The sequence below is a fragment of the Myxocyprinus asiaticus genome, chromosome 29 (genome assembly GCF_019703515.2).
Source record: "Myxocyprinus asiaticus isolate MX2 ecotype Aquarium Trade chromosome 29, UBuf_Myxa_2, whole genome shotgun sequence".
In the NCBI taxonomy this organism is placed as follows: Eukaryota; Metazoa; Chordata; class Actinopteri; order Cypriniformes; family Catostomidae; genus Myxocyprinus; species Myxocyprinus asiaticus.
The window spans coordinates 40952610-40969366 of NC_059372.1; the positions used below are offsets into that span (position 1 = coordinate 40952610).

Genomic DNA, 16757 nt, shown 5'->3' on the forward strand with positions numbered 1-16757 from the left:
TCTCCAAATTAGCAGAGTGTATCAGTGAAATCAAAGATTGGAGAATTTCCTTTTACTCAATTCCAACAAAACAGAGGGACTAATTATTAATTATACTAATTATTATGTTATATACCCAAAACCTCAAAAAATAAGCCGCTAAAATATAATTTGACTTTCGATGTATGTACTGTTACATCGTCTTCTACAGTGAAGAACTTAGGTGTTATGTTTGATACCAATCTGTCATTTGAAAATCTAATTTCCAGTGTTTGTAGAACAGCATTCTTCCACCTGCTCATGCTCTCTGTTGCTGATGCCAAAAACAAATTCATGTGTTCATGACCTTAAGACTAAATTATTGTAATGCATTACTGGGAGGATCTCCTGTAAGTTCAGTAAATAAACTTACATTGATTCAAAGTGCAGCTGCCAGAGTGCTGACTAGAACCAAGAAATATGATCCTATTAGCCTCATTTTAATGTCGTTACATTGGCTACATGTTAAATTTTGTATTAATTTTAAAATTCTGTTAACTACTTACAAAGCTTTGAATGGTCTAGCTCCACAGTACTTATGTGACTTTCTATCATGCTATATTCAGTCATGTTCATTATGATTGCAAAATTCTGGCCTGTTAATAGTTCCTAGAATATCAAAATCCACAAAAGGAGGTAGATCCTTTTCCTATTTGGCTCCTAAACTATGGAATAGTCTCCCTAACAATGTTCAGGACGCAGACACACTCACTCAGTTTAAGTCTAGACTAAAGACTCATCTATTCAGCCAGGCATACACCTAATTTATCCATCAACTCACAATTAGGCTGCTTTAGTTAGGTCTGACAGAACCAGAAACATCTGTCATAATCTATAACTCTGCAATAAATTGAATGGCATCTACAGTACGCTAATATTATTCTATTTCTGTTTCCCTGTGGTTACCAGAGCCGGACAGATACAGCTCCCTTCCTGCTTGGTGTTGGACTCCACTGCTATGTGTCACTGAGTGATCATGACTAAATGCAGCCAGTGCCAGCCAGACATCACTTCAGTTTTTTGACTTCAGAGGATGAACTGATGCCAACTCCAACCATAAGACATGGGATACTTCATATGCCACTGCCTGAACCTTGGACTTAGGATAAAATAAAATGGAATACAAAATCCTTCATCAGCCAACTAACAAAGGACAATGCATCTATGTGAACTAGGGGTGTGACAAGATCTCGTGCCTCGAGATCTCGCGATATTAAAACGTGACGATATTTCTCATTGAGGTGAAAAGCTGTCTCACGATATCAGCATGACGGAGTGTGAGGGTGAAATTAGCATAGAAGATGCCCCCGCCACTTTTAAATCGTTTGTGTGGCAGCATTTTAGGTACCCGGTGGAAACAATAAACGGTGACAGAGTAACAGACAAGACACGAACAAAGGCTGTGTCTCGTTTAGAAGGCTGGGTCCTCCGGAGGTTGTATTTATCGGCCGCATACGTCAACGAGGCTGTCTCTAAAAAAATTAAACGAGACAGCCTCGATGACATATGCGGCCGACAAATGCGACCCCAGGAGGACACAGCCTTCCAAACGAGACACAGCCAATATGTAAGCACCGTAAGAAAATTGTGCTGTACACCGCGGCTAACACAAGCACTATGCAAAGACACCTACAGAACCACCGCAGCTCTCAACTAAAATCAACCAGGTCTGAAGAGAATATGTGAAATCATACAGGAGAGAAGCCAGTCAGTTGAGTTTGTGGTAAAACCTTCTACAGTGCTTGCATATTGTTCTGTCTTTTACTGCATATGATAATTCATACTCAGAAAGTAGAACTGAAGTGACATTCATTACAAGATGATTAGTTAAAACATTTCAAAATGCACCTGCATTGTTTTGCATTTTGTGACTTTCAGTCGAATAAAAGACTATTTTTTCAGTCATATACACTACCAGTCAAAAGTTTTGAAACACTTGACTGAAATGTTTCTCATGACCTTAAAAATCTTTGATCTTAAGGCATATACTTAAATGTTTGAAATTAGTTTTTTAGACAAAAATATAATTGTGCCACCATATTAATTTCTTTCATTACAAAACTAAAATTTATTTTAAAATGTAAAATTTTGAAATGGATGACTTGGACCAAATAATAAAGAAAATCAGCCACTAAGTGCCCAACATAGAAGTTGGTTGAGAAAATGTCAAGAGTACATTTCTGCAAATTCTAGGCAAAGGGTGAGTACATTGAAGTTGCTAAAATATAACACAGTTTTGATATATTTTGGATTTTGTTTAGTCACAACATAATTCCCATAGTTCCATTTATGTTATTCCATAGTTTTGCTGACTTTACTATTATTCTAAAATGTGAAGAAAAAAATTATAATAAAGAATGAGTGTGTTTCAAAACTTTTGACCGGTAGTGTATATAGTGTTAAAATATTGTCTCGTCTCGTTCTCGTGAACCCAGTATCATGTATCGTCTCGTCTCGTGAGCTAAGTGTATCGTCACACCCCTAATGTGAATTTATGCAGTTAATCCAGGATGAACTTCAAAAACATTAGTCATTAATCATACAGTTCATACAAAATATTTGTTTAAACATTGGCCCTTAACACTTACTTAGTTTACTACATTTAAACCATGACTTGCACTGCACACAAATAACTAATATTGTTATTATATTGATGCTGTTTAGCCAGAGGGGAACTGGCCCCATAGTTAGGCTGGTTTATCCCAAGGTTATTTTTCTACATTAACCAACATTTTATGGAATTTTGTGTTCCTTGCCACTTTGGCTTGCTCACTGGGGTTCTAAATACAATTATTATTTAATTATTTATTTTTATACACAGTTTACAATCATATTTAATCAGACTACACAATGATGACTAAGACTTTATCGATATTACAGTTTCATTTTCTGTTAATGCATGATTTTCTGTAAAGCTGCTTTGAAACGATGTGTGTTGTGAAAAGCGCTTTACAAATAAAAATGACTTGAATATTTCTGTCTGTCTCTGTGTGTGTGTGTGATAGTGTGTCTGTGTGGGTGGTGTAGGTGGGTGAGTATGGTGTGGGTGTGTTCTACACTGTGGCAGTGTTATAGTCTCACTGCTTCATTTCTGTGTGTGCTCTGTATTAGTGTCTCTGTATTCTGGTCTGACCCACTGATTTCCCCATTAGCCGCATTTCCACTATCGGGCCAAATAAGGGCGTGTTAGTACGTGCCAGGGCCAGTTGCGTTCCCACTGTCACATCTGGGGCTTTATCGTGCCTCATTGAGGCTTTCTCTGGGCCAACGGCCAAGTGCCCTGGCCTGCCGATTACTCTTGGGCCAAAGAAGGCCAACTGGGGATTGAGGCGGGGACTGATTCAATGTCAAAGGCGGAGTTTCGCTGAGTCAGGTCAGAGGTTTCAGCACCAAGATACTAATTTCCCAGTCTTTCAAATCTAGCTACCAGCTTACCTCAGCAGTTCAACAGAGACTGGAGAATCATCAGTACTGGTCAGTAGACGAAATCAGGGCTCTACTGATTATTTAGGCTGATGGAAATGTGGAACGTCGGATCGACAGTGTCTGCCGAATGAAGACGTGATTTAGTATATTGTCACCAAACTTGCCAAATTGTGTATCCAGCATACAATGGTACAGGTTTGAGGAAGAAATAAAATAAAAAAACACAAATCCATGTTCATTTCGAGGGCTAGTTTTTTTCAGTAACAGGCAACGCTGCGGGGCTATTGGCCCAATGGTGGGAATGCAGATCGATTTTGGTCTAGCGGCTAGAGGTCTGAGACTATTGGCTCCAGCTGACCAGTTGACAGCCCTGACTCGCACTGGCCCGATGGTGGAAAAGTGGCTATTGATTTCTATGGTCGGACAACTTTGTCCTGGAACAGTACAAGTGTGACTTTTTTTGTAAAACCACCTAATCTTGATGGAATCTTTTCAGGATTGTTTTTTTTTGTTGTTTTTTTTTGTACATTTTACATGTTAAAAATAGGAAAGGTCACAAAGACCTACACCACTCCAAAGATGGATACCATTTATATAAAAAAAAAATTGATCAAAATGTTCTGTCATGTGTGCATGGATTTGTGTTTAATTGCTTTAGGGCCCCACAGCATATGTTTTAACATATGAGCAGAACCGATATCTGATCTGGAATCCTAGCACTGGACAGCACTATGGACAGTATGACATATTCTGCCCCCTGCAGACCATCGGCTGCGTGATCAACACAGATAATGTTAGTAAATTCATTGCATATCGCAAAAATGTAACTCCTTCAGTGCAAACAGTTATTCTCTTAATCAGTATGAAAACATGCTTAAAACAAGATCAATTTAACAAAAAGACAAAAGTCCTGAATATTGTTAAGGATAAAGAATATTATTTTTATATTATTAAGAATTAAGAATATTATTTTTGCAAAATTGCAATATGTTCTTAAGCAGCTCCATTTCTGTCCCTTGTTCATTTTATTTGATGATCTGATTGATGTGATTGTTTCAGATTATATAATTGTCTGAATTGATCCGTCCTTGTTTTTTCAGGTGTGGTTTAACATCCAGGCGTATGCATCACCGGTGAGAATGAGTTTTGACGTCTCTAAGCCAAAGCTCTGGAAGCCGTTTTTCTCACGAGCGTTTCCTGACCCTGGCCTCTCTAGTGTGCAGGTGAGGAAGGCTCCACCAATCACAGCCCTCTATTTAAATCCCTGTGTCCCATTCATCATTCTTAATTCTACAGGGAGCTTATGAGTGCCCTTTTGCACTGGATATTAAAATGACTAATAAAAGTCTAATTTTGCCCTTGTATTGTAATTTTGGGCCAAATAATGTTTTTCAGCCGGAGGTACTGGTGTACAGATGGGCAGACAGAGCAGCTGCTGTTGAGTTACAAGACAGGTTAGTCTGTCTTGATATGTCGCATACTACCCATACTGTGTCCACACTGTCACTCAAATTACTCAACACACACGTTCGTGGTTCTATCACGTAGGATTGAGAAGGTTTTGAGGGAGAAGATAATGGAATGGCGTCCACGTCACCCCACACGCTGGAACCGTTACTGCATATCTATATTACGTCCATTCCTGCCGAAACTGGAGCTAAGTGGAGGACGAGAGGTCGCTGAGGAACATTGCCTTGAGCTACAGAGCCTTCTTGGAGAATACAGGGTGAGTGTTATGAAGAGAAATGAAATTTTGCAGTATAAAAGGGACAACATGCCCAAAGAAAAACACAAGGTATTTGATGTTAAATGTTAATATAAAGTTCTCCTGTTTGTATGTTTTCCTGTTTTAGATATCTGGGTTTCCCTTGCATCTATCTTTCTCAGAGATTCGGCCAATCATTGAAGCTGTTCACAGCACAGGGGTCCATAAAGTCGAGTCCCCAAACGTAGAATTTGCCCTGGCTGTGTACGTTCACCCTTACCCCAGCAATGTGCTCTCTGTGTGGGTGTACATCGCCTCTCTGGTTAGCGCACATTAGATCCCACCACAGCAGAACCTCATCAGCAATAATGAAAGATAGAGAACTTCTTGATGTACAGTATATTCTTCATATATTTTTTTTAAAGACATTTTATATAAATTTAATTTAATTTCTTAGTGCTCCTGTGCCTGCTGTTGTGTTTATAGTCATTTTATAGAGAACAAATTTCTTTCTAAGTTTATGAATGATTAAATTCAGTCTTTTGCCTGAATCTAATGAATGGAGATATAGGAGATGTTTTTAAATCATTTTTGTACACTAGACTGCAAAGTTTATAAATTTTACTTTATGTAAAATACTTTTAATAATGAATTTCACAAAATTTGTCAAGAACATGTCCAGGTCATATTTCAACCCCAAATCAAAGCGGAATATATATATATATATATATATATATATATATATACTGTATATCTTGGAAAATGAACCTGATTATTAGGATCATTAAAATTAACAATTAATTAGGACCAATTAAAACCATTAAAAATATCATTAATTAATCAAATAACAAGTGAATAATGACAGTAATTTCAACACTTATACAGTAATAGAATCAAATGAAAACCATTACTGACAATAATGAGAATTACAAGAAAACTCTAAAGTAAAACGTCAGACCCATAATGTAAATGGGGGAAAATGTGCTTAATTTTATATTAAAAAAAAACTGTCAATAATTTTGTCTTTCTTTCTTTATTTTATTTTATTTTCTCCCCAATTTGGAATGCCCAATTCCCAATGCGCTCTAAGTCCTTGTGGTGGCGTAGTGACTTGCCTCAATCCGGATGGCGGAGGACGAATCTCAGTTGCCTCCGCGTCTGAGACCATCAATCCGTACATCTTATCATGTAGCTTGTTGAGCGCGTTACTGTGGAGATGTAGCGTGTGTGGAGGCTTCACACTATTCTCTACGGCGTCCACGCACAACTCACCATGCGCCCCACCGAGAGCGAGAACCACATTATAGTGACTATGAGGAGGTTACCCCATGTGACTCTAATCTCCCTAGCAACCGGGCCAATTTGTTTGCTTAGGAGACCTGACTGGAGTCACTCAGCACGCCCTGGACTTGCGACTCCAGGTGTGGTTGTCAGCGTCAATACTTGCTGAGCTACCCAGGACCCCCGGACATGTATTTGACAGGTTTCGTGAAATTCAGTTTTTAATACTTTGTTTAGAAAATTTTATATTTTGTTTAATTTAATTTTTTCATACATCTGACTTTGCAGTTATAAACACATTTAACATTTAACCTGCTGTTGATTAAACACAGCTAACCTTTCAAACTGTACATAATTCTTCAAAATAAAATATGGAGGCTTTCTAACTGTTTTGCATGTGAAATTGTTGCTCCAAGTGTTGAGAAACACACTGCAGAGATGTTTTCACTCTGTCTAACTGATGGATTCGCCTGACTCAGAAACAAATCTATCAGATCTTTCAGTAGCTATAAGCTCTCTTTGCTTTGGTGTAGAGCTGGGACTTGTTAGGTCTTGTGAGTTTAGTTTTTTGTTAGTTTCAGTTCATTTTAGACAGCTGTCCCCTGACTCTAGTTATGTAGGATAATCAAATTTGGTGGCTCTTTAAACAGACAGTAGTCAGATTTGTAACTATCAACATTAAGTCTGGTTCATTTTGCAGCTTTTTTGGCTCAATATCCACCCACTTGGAGAGAAACAGAGCATTTGATTGACATGTAAACCACCAATTTGTTTCATTTTTATGTTATGTTAAGGGGCAGGTAAATCTGAAATAGTTGATACCACAATAATAGACCAGCGTGGAAAAATAAATTGTAAATAAAATGGCATGGAAAATTAGCGGAAATATATTGACTTTGTGATCAGAATTTCTGTCTATCCAAAAGTAATAACTGCTGATTAGTTCACAGACAGAAAATAAAAAGAGGAGAGTAATAAAAGACTCGTGGAAGTTGCATATCATATCATATATATTTATTTATTTATTTATTTACAAGAATAAAACGTATGATATGCAACTTCCACGAGTCTTTTATTCTTGTTAGCAATACGCATCAGGTGGTCAGTGGATGGTGTGTGTGTACGATTTCTGAGGCTGAGAATAGTGTCATCCTGACATAACACAAGAGGACATCAGACATCATAGCTGCCTCTTAATTCTTGAAAATCAACATAATTAAAGATCACACCTGCTATGGAGTGTTCTAAAATCAGAACTGACCTTTTTAGAGTCATGCTGGTTCAATAATGTGCTTTTAATTCTTGAAGTATTTTATACAAAAATGTATAAAAGATTAAAATTAGCATAATAGGGCTTGAAAAGTGATCATACCCCTGGATTTAATACTTCGTAGAGCTACCTTTTGCTTTAATGACAGCCATCAGTCTGTTTGGATATGTCTCTACTAGCTTTTTGCACTTAGATTGGGGAATATTTGCCCATTCTTCCTTGCAGAATTGTTCGAATTCAGTCAGACTGTGGGGTGACTGGCAATGGACTGCTCTCTTCAAGTCCTGTGGATTTAGGTCAGGGCTCTGACTTGGTTACTCAAAGACTTTGAATTTCCTATCCTTAAGCCACTGTGTTCACTGGGTCATTGTCGTGCTGAAAGGTGAACCACCAGCCTATATTCAGTTGTTGAGTAGAGGGCCACAGATTTTCCTCAAGAATTTGGGTGTATATGGCAGCATCCATTTTCCCTTCAGTCCTGACCAATTGCCCAGTCCCCGCTGAAGAGAAACACCCCAACAACAGAGGCGATCCTAGGGACTCACATTCACACTCATGAACACAACACAGAGTTTATTATCTACACTTAGTTGCTGTAAAGACTAAATTCCTAAAACTTTGTTTTCTGCTTAGAATAAAGTTGTTGTTGTTTTTGTTTTTTCCTGAAGATCAATGGTTAACGATTAGTAAGTAAATTTGGCTGTTTTGTCACGCAATTCTTCAATATGATTATACTGCCAATGCTATTTACAGACTATAGTTTTAATTTAGGGTTGGACGATATAGCTAAAAATTATTTCTCAAATATTTTTCAGCCTTTTTACATTTTTCAATATTTATGTATTTGATTTTAAATTAATACTATATCAGCAGGCGGAAATCCCAAGTATGATTATTAATAAAAGTAATAGCACACTTCTCCTCAACAAACCAAATTATTTGATGTATCATTTATGTCCATAACCTATATAATACATTAAAACTATATTTTAGAAATTGGACTGGTAGTATAATAATCATTTCCAGATTATTACACAATTTCCTTACATAACTTAATGTTTATAATTTACAGTAGTTATAAACTAAGTAACTATTGACTGTGTTAGTGAAAGGTGCAGAGGTGGAGGGCAGGAGCCTCTTGTCTAAGTCAGCAACCCCGAAAATCAAATTCAAGGATTACCTGATGTGACTATGGTGGTTTTCATTCTGGGCACGTTTGCTGTGGTCCGATCCGAGTGTGATTGTTCCTGGCGCCTGACACAGCGTTGGTCAGGTTTCAAACTCTTTAAGATTCTGTTGAACCCCAGTTCTTTTCCGTCATCTTGAAACTTGCATCATGACAATTATGCACATGGAGTGGTGGTGGCATAGTGGGCTAAAGCACAGTACTGGTAAGCAGAAGATTGCCGGTTCAATCCCCACAGCCACCACCAGCCAAGTCACTTAACTCCAGGTTGCTTCAGGGGAATTGTCCCTGTAATAAGTGCACTGCAAGTCACTCTGGATAAAAGGGTCTGCCAAATGCATACATGCTCATGATATTGATGATGTTGTCATCCTTAAATCAGCAAGAATGCATGCACAAGTTATTTTACATCCTGAACAAGTGCCGACCCAAGCAAAGGTTGCTTTCTCACTCATACGAACTGTGCCACAATTCCATTGCAATTGAGCTCAGACCACCTCCTACAGGTAGTAGTCTTGGGTTCTGCACCATGGTCCGCAAAACAACTTTCATGTTACCAATTTTTCATGCAAACAGTGCTCTGTTTTGGACTAAACTGACAGTGTGAAAGCTCCCTTAGACATCAGTGCCAGATGGGTCCTGCAGTTTCATAGATACTTCCAACGACAGTCAGATGGGAGCAGCAGTGAGCCACAGTTATAACCTCAACGTGAAGAAATTCAGTTCTTTATTTCATTTAAAAGCTGCTGGATTTGCATGAATGTATGTGAATGTCTTTCCTTTCTTGAGACAAGTGTGTGTGAATATGTGTGTGTGTGTGTGTGTGTGTGTGTGTGTGTGTGTGTGGTTGTAAATTAGCCTGTCGAAGGAGTCATTGAGATGTTGCTTTCATGCGTGAAGTCAGATGGTGAAAGCTGGCATTGTGTGAGTTGAGCCTGAAACTTTGACTCTAAATCTGGTGTTGATGAGGAACAAACTTGCCCTGAAGAGAGCTGTTTCTCTGTGGAGTGCCACAGTCGGGTCACACTACACATGACCGTACACCACAGCAAACAGTGATGAGAGAGATAAAGGAAATGCAGTATAGTGGTTTAGTTGTGCTCGGGTTGGAAAGTCCCTTTGGCAAATGGAGAGCAGTCATAAGATATATAGCCATATCAGAGGTCATTAAATACAGCCGTGCTCAGACGCTACAGGACACTGTACTTGAACATTACCCTGAGTTTAAAACTCACAATATAATGTACAGAAAACTAGTTCTAAATGTCATAGTAATATATAATGTTGATTATAAAAAGTTTGTTTAAATTTTATCAATTTTGATTTATGTTGACTATTTACTGACAAATACAACTGAAATCTCCTTTCCCCGTAACACAGTGCATGTGGCATGGTCCGTACACTTAAGTAGCATGGTGCAACATGACAAGGTTCTAGTTTTTTTTCTATCCATAGTGAAAGCGAAAATGTTGCAATGCCACAATTGTATCCGATCAAAACATTTGATGTTTAAAATATAGCTATATGGAGCAGATTTCTGGTGGAGCGGCTATATAAAGCGGTTAATTCACTGTGGGTGTGGCTACCTAGCACAATACCACAGAACCTACAAAATGTCCTGTTGCTCGCTGCTGGTCACATCAGAACTGGTTAGAACAGAAACTGCTTAAAATGAAAGAAATAGCTTTTATATTTGTTATCATTACTTTAGCTTTGGTCCCACTTTATATGTTTTTATTGTGTAACTACATATTGTTCTTCAAAACTCTCACACAATTCACATTTTCTGCTACTGAGGTTGTGGTATGGGTAGCTTTAGGAGTAGGGGTAGGGTAGGGTTAAGTTTAGGGTTTAAGATTAGGGTTGAGGTAGGGTTAGGTTTAGGGTTAGGGTATGCAACAATGTAACATTTTACTCATAAAAGTAATGTTGGTAATGAATTGTATGTTTAAATGCATAGGGCAAAATTATGCAAACCTTGTGAGTGTGTGCGAGAGAGAGATAAAAAAAAACGCAAGATCAGACAGTTTCATTTGGCTATTGTCTGCAGACGTCTGGTCGGCAGTACTCAAACCATCATACCTCTGTGTGACCTCATGACCTACATACATATACACTTACACATGGACTCCATCACGCTAGAATACATTTTTGCACAAACACAAAACGTGTACAGACGTAAGGCCTGTATAATGCCTTAAGTGATTCTTCTAACCCGATCTAACCTCAACCAAATAAGAGGACAAATGAAAAGTCTTCAGCACAATGCACATGTGATCTATGTTTCTGCTAAAGCCTGTGGCCTCCTGGGTGTTCTAGAGACCAGACCAGGGACTTGCCTATCTGCTCCTCCCCAGATCATTGCTAACTTCATAGGCCACAACACTCGTCTTTGATTTATGGAGCTCCATCTGTTTCTATTCACAACCAGGTATGTGTGTGGGCAAAAGGAGCTACCAGTACAAAACAACAAAACCACATAGAGTCAATTTTTTGTATACTCTTATTTTACATTATTACATTTGCTTTCTTATGTTTTTTAGGTGTCATACAATAGTCATAAAAGTCAAACAAAGTCCAGATTGTGATGCATTGCATCTTTTACAATGTGATTGTATGTATAATATCATGTTTGTGTTTGTGCAGTATCAGAAGCTACAGTCTAAATAGGCCTACACAAAATCTGTGCATGGAACTTTCCGCAAATATGGTTAACCAGGGTTTTAAACTGTATGACATTTCCTAAAATTAGGCAACAGGGTTTAAAAAATTGCAAGCCTAATATAAATAAAAAAGATCTAGTTTGTCCTTGTTAGGTAGATGAACCACATTTTCTGAAGGTCACCTCCTTTCACTGATCCTTGACCAAAAATTGCTTCCCAAAGCTCAGGCCAGTGACACAAAATGGGATATGCAACACATGAAACACATAGTACCGTGACACAAAAGGGTAAGCCAAATAAACCTCAAATGGGGTGCTCAGACCCCTACCTCCAACGTTGGGAGGTCACCAATGCAAGATGGTGAAACATTCAAGGGAGGACCACCATCAACCCACTAATTTTCCAACACCATCCCTCAGTCAGAGAGTGAAATGTTAAAGGAATAGTTCACCCAAAAATGAAAATTTGCTGATAATTTACTTCCAAGATGTATCTGAGTTTCTTTCTTCATCAAAACAGAATTTAAGACTTTTAGGATTTCATTTCAGGCCTCCTCCTCTAAACAATGCAAGTGAATGTCCTCCATTTTTTGATGATCCAAAATGCATATTTAGGGTGCATCAAAATAATCCAGTCGACAAATAAAGTTCTTCTGAACCCAAACGATTGATTATTTTGAGAAACAAAACAATACTTATATACTTTTTAACTACAAATGTTCGCTTCCGTACATCTCTGTGATGTGCGCTCATGAGAGGGATGACGTAAGCTCGTTGGTGCGGTCACGCGTCACGTGGAGGAGGATTCAGGAAGCACGTCATTAATCAAACATTTATATCCACATTAAAAGGTTTTTTTTTGCACTTCAATTCCATATTCTACATTAAAAAAAAGTGTTTACCTGCATCTCTACTTGGACTAACCCATAACAATTACTTTTGTTGGTGTAAAGTAATTTCTTGGGTTGATTTAGTCAGGTTACATTTTTTTTTTTTTTTTTTTTTGTGACTTGTATAAAACAAGTTAATTTAGATGTACCAAATGAAGCAAACATTTTAGGTTGCCTGACAAAACATTTTTACAGTGTAGTATATTATGATTGTAACCCTTTTTGTTGTTGCTGTTCCATTCCTTTATCTGATAAAGAGTAAAGGAATTGAACTCTCTTTTAAAGTGCTAAAGCTTAATACCCAGAAAAACATGATTATTACAGGGTCACTGCTTAAATACTATAATTATATACATCTATACAACCATCACTTTATAATAATTTAAAGTAATTCAGTTTTTAAATAATTCACTTGAATAAGCATGCAGAAGAAGATAACAAGAAAAATGATTAAAAAAAGTTATTTACAAGAAAAACAGCAATTGTTTGTAAGTATGTGTAAGATAATTTATTACGTAGTCATTTTGGTACTGTAGACCAAACAGCTTTTCTACAAACATTCCTCTGTCTGAGTATTCAAACAGCATATTCTCCAGCTACAATGCACTCTTGAGGGAGAATGGCCAGAGAATAACCCCCATAACACCTCAGGGACAAGATGACAATGCTATATTCATGAAAAGCACAAAACTCTGCTTACATGAAACGTACAAGAACGCCAAGTCGCACTCATGCAGTCATCAGTCCCAAAAAGTTATTCTCTTAAAAGTATGAAATGGAACCTTCTTGCATCATCTTGTGGTCCAATTAGCCAATCAGCATTGTTAGGAAGTAATTTTCCTGCCGTCCAAGAGTAAGTAGTCACATGGCATTTACAGCTCGGGTGATTGACTCAAAAACCTTGCTCAGAACAGATTGCTCTTGATTAAAACAGCGATTCAGAGAGCAATGTGTGAGGTGCATTCATTCACTTGATACTCTGATATCGAGAGATACTGCATGATACTTCACTTTTTAGGTGTGTTTGAGAGTGAGTGTGTGTATGTGAACCCACAAAGAACTCTATTTAATGTGTGAATGAGGGCTGATTGCACCTGAGTCACTGGTTGCCTGTTTCCTGGTGACCAACAGAGTGGCAATTGTTGTTTTTTTTTTACTCTGCATTCTTTGTTTTGATTACCATCACACACATTTACCAAGGCTTGCGTGTTGCGTTTCGCCCATTTTCCTTGGAATGTTTTGGTTGAGTGACACCGTTCCCAGGGCATGTGGGAACGAACACATTTTAGTTACCATAGAGAGAGAGATTCTGGAACTCAAAAATCAGATTCAAACAGCTAAGATGCGAAAGGTTCATAACTGAGAGTACATCGAGAAGGGAGAGGAAGAGTGTCTACACTGGTCAGTTGACCAGTGGTTCTTGACTGGTTTTGCTTAAAGACCCAGATATTACATTGGACATCAAGTGGCAACCGTACACAGAACCAAAATTGTTCATTATACAAAAGTGAATTTCGATCTCTTCATGCTTTCAGAAGCCAATAATTCTCAACACAACACACATTGTGGCCTGCGTGAATCATATTGATCTACATGCACTTAGAAACACTATGGTCTTAATAAAGTGCCAGACTGTTGTTCTGCTCTTGTAGCCCATCAGCCTCAAGGTTCGACGTGTTGTGAATTCTGAGATGCAATTCTGCTGACTACAATTGTACAGAGTGGTTATCTGAGTTACCGTAGCGTTTCTGTCAGCTCAAACCAGTCTGCCCATTCTCTGTTGACCTCTCTCATCAACAAGGCATTTCCGTCCGCAGAACTGCTGTTTACTGGATGTTTTTTTTTTGTTTTTGGCACCATTCTGAGTAAATTCTAGAGACTGTTGTGTGTGAAAATAAAACAACAATCATGCCATTGTCGAAATTACTGAGATCAAATTTTTTCCCCATTCTGATGGTTGATGTGAACATTAACCGAAGCTCCTGACCCATATATGCATGGTTTTATGTATTGCACTACTGCCACATGATTGCTGATTACATAATCACATGAATAAGTAGATGTACAGGTGTACCTAATAAAGTGGTAAGTGTGTGTATGTTGCAAGTGATCTCATATTTAATGTAGACCAGGGTTTGGGTGTTGAGGGGTTCCTGGGTGTGTAAGGGTTGAAAATCCACTGCTCTAGGTGTTGAATGAAGCTTTCCTGATCTCTCGCCCTCTATAATATGACACTGGTTTGAAGATGATCCTGAGGATGGAGAAAGTGTATCATTTCCTCCAATTGCCCCCTGACACTGTCATCAAGTGTGTGTGTGATGGAGAAATTTAAAGTGCATGTGTGTATTCTGCATGTCCCTGGGCTAATTAGCCTGTGTGCTAATTACAGTGCTAACTTTAGCGCTGCCGGCAGCCAGGTCTAATCTGAGGCGGGCCTTGGGACAGTCTGTCCCTGAAAGTGTGTGACGCACTTGCACAGTTTGAAAAGATCTAGTTCTGTCATCAGGGGATGCTGCAGTACACACACACACACACAAACACACACACACCGCTGTAGGACAAGATGGAGAGAAGAAAATGGTGATAAATGTTTTGTTTTTGGAGAAGTGCACACAGAAGTGTAACAGTGACATCCTCAAAGGTAAAATGATTCATAAATGTAAAAAAAATAAATACATTAAAAAAATAAAAATAAAATTATTAGTCTAAAATTGTGATGTTTTCTAGGGTTAGGGTAGGGTTATGGTTTTAGGTAGTACTTATAATTAGCAACTCTAAAAAGAAAAGATGTCTATGGTATGTCTTCATTTTGACAGATCGATGGTTGAGTGTATGTGTGTGTGTGTGTGTGTGAGTGAGAGAGAGAGAGAGACGATAAAGGGTCGTTTTGAAGGCAAATCTTATCAAATGTCATTTCACAGTTTCACTGTGTGTGTGTGTGTGTGTGTGAGAGAGAGAGAGAGAGAGAGAGAGAGAGAGAGACTAATGACAAAAGTGTAAAGTTCTCACATTTCTAGTTGCTTGTCTGAGGTCTGTAACTGATACCAGATATATAAAAAAGGTTACCTGCACAAAACCAGCTGAGGATGCACAGACCAGTAAAAAGAAAGAGAGAGAGAGAGAGGTATTGAGAGAGGGAGAGAGTGTGTAATGGTATTTTATGAAAGATAACTGCAGTGAATATTTTTTTGGACATGTAAATTGGTATTACCATGTGTTTTGTGTGTGTATGTGTATTTTTGGATATGGAACCATTTTATAACCATGTTTTTTTTTTTTTTTTTTAATACCATAGTATTACCATGTTTGTTTGTTTTTTCAGGCATGTACCATGGTATTACCGTGTTTTTTTGAGCATGTACCGTGGTATTACCATGTTTTATTTTACATTTTTATTTTTTGGACATGTACCATTGTACTAACAGTTGTTTTTAGTCCTTTTGTTTTTTTAAACCATGGTATTACATGTACCATGTTCAAATACCATAGTATTACCATGGTTTTACCATGTTTCTTTTGTTTTTGGACATGTACCATTGTACTAACCGTTTTTTAGTCATGTACCATGGTAATACCATGTTTTTTTTGTTTTTTTTAAGGTAACATACAGTACATGAATAATGATAATCTTATGGTAATCATGTCTGTCTGATACCATTACTGTACTAAATGGGCAGCTTATCTTTGTAACCTCTGAGGTTTGTATAGTGCCTGGTGACCAACTTACAACGAAAGGAAGTGTTGGAAGTTCTGTGATTTAAAGTGAAACGTTCTGTTATGGACAGAAGCCATGCTGATGGGAATAACATACACATCTCCCTCTCAGAAGCTTCAGATGAAAGAAGAGGCCAGGAGAAACCCCCTTTACCTAATGAGGAAAACAGAACAGACAATAGAAAATAGACGGAAATTTACCAATGACCGAAATGAAAGAATAAGGGAGTGAGATCAGGAGGGAATATAAATATTTCAAGGAACTGTTGAGATATGAATGAATGGAGAGGTGAAAAGTAGCTGAGGAAAAGCTGGATTAGTCACAGTTTCATTCCTCCCTGCTATTGAATGGAGTGATGTCATCGGGCAAGGACAAGCCTTTCTTATCCTCTGATGTAAAGACGAGGGGAGGCCAAAGAACTGATGCTAGAAGCTTCTTTTAGCAGCTGATGTCAAATGTATCAGTACCTTGCTTTCTAAATGAAATAAACCCCTCTCCTTAACCTGTTAAAAATGGTGGTGCAAGGGTGTGTAACATTTTGAATGCTAAAATACTTGGTCCTATGCTAGTTTATTAATGTGCAGAGATTAATTAAGACATTTTA

The 16757-nt window shown here is 38.0% G+C and overlaps 1 protein-coding gene across 1 annotated transcript in view; it reads left to right on the forward strand.

Annotated features, from left to right (window-relative positions):
- The window catches only part of LOC127420258 (coiled-coil and C2 domain-containing protein 2A-like), a 78675-nt gene extending 71859 nt beyond the window's left edge, over nt 1-6816 (forward strand). The window contains exons 36-40 of the mRNA XM_051662339.1: nt 4103-4237; nt 4545-4667; nt 4840-4898; nt 4993-5170; nt 5298-6816. Of these exons, the coding sequence (XP_051518299.1) occupies nt 4103-4237; nt 4545-4667; nt 4840-4898; nt 4993-5170; nt 5298-5486 (684 nt within the window). The 3' untranslated portion in view covers nt 5487-6816. The remainder of the gene's footprint in view (nt 1-4102; nt 4238-4544; nt 4668-4839; nt 4899-4992; nt 5171-5297) is intronic.
- The last annotated feature ends 9941 nt before the right edge of the window (nt 6817-16757 follow it).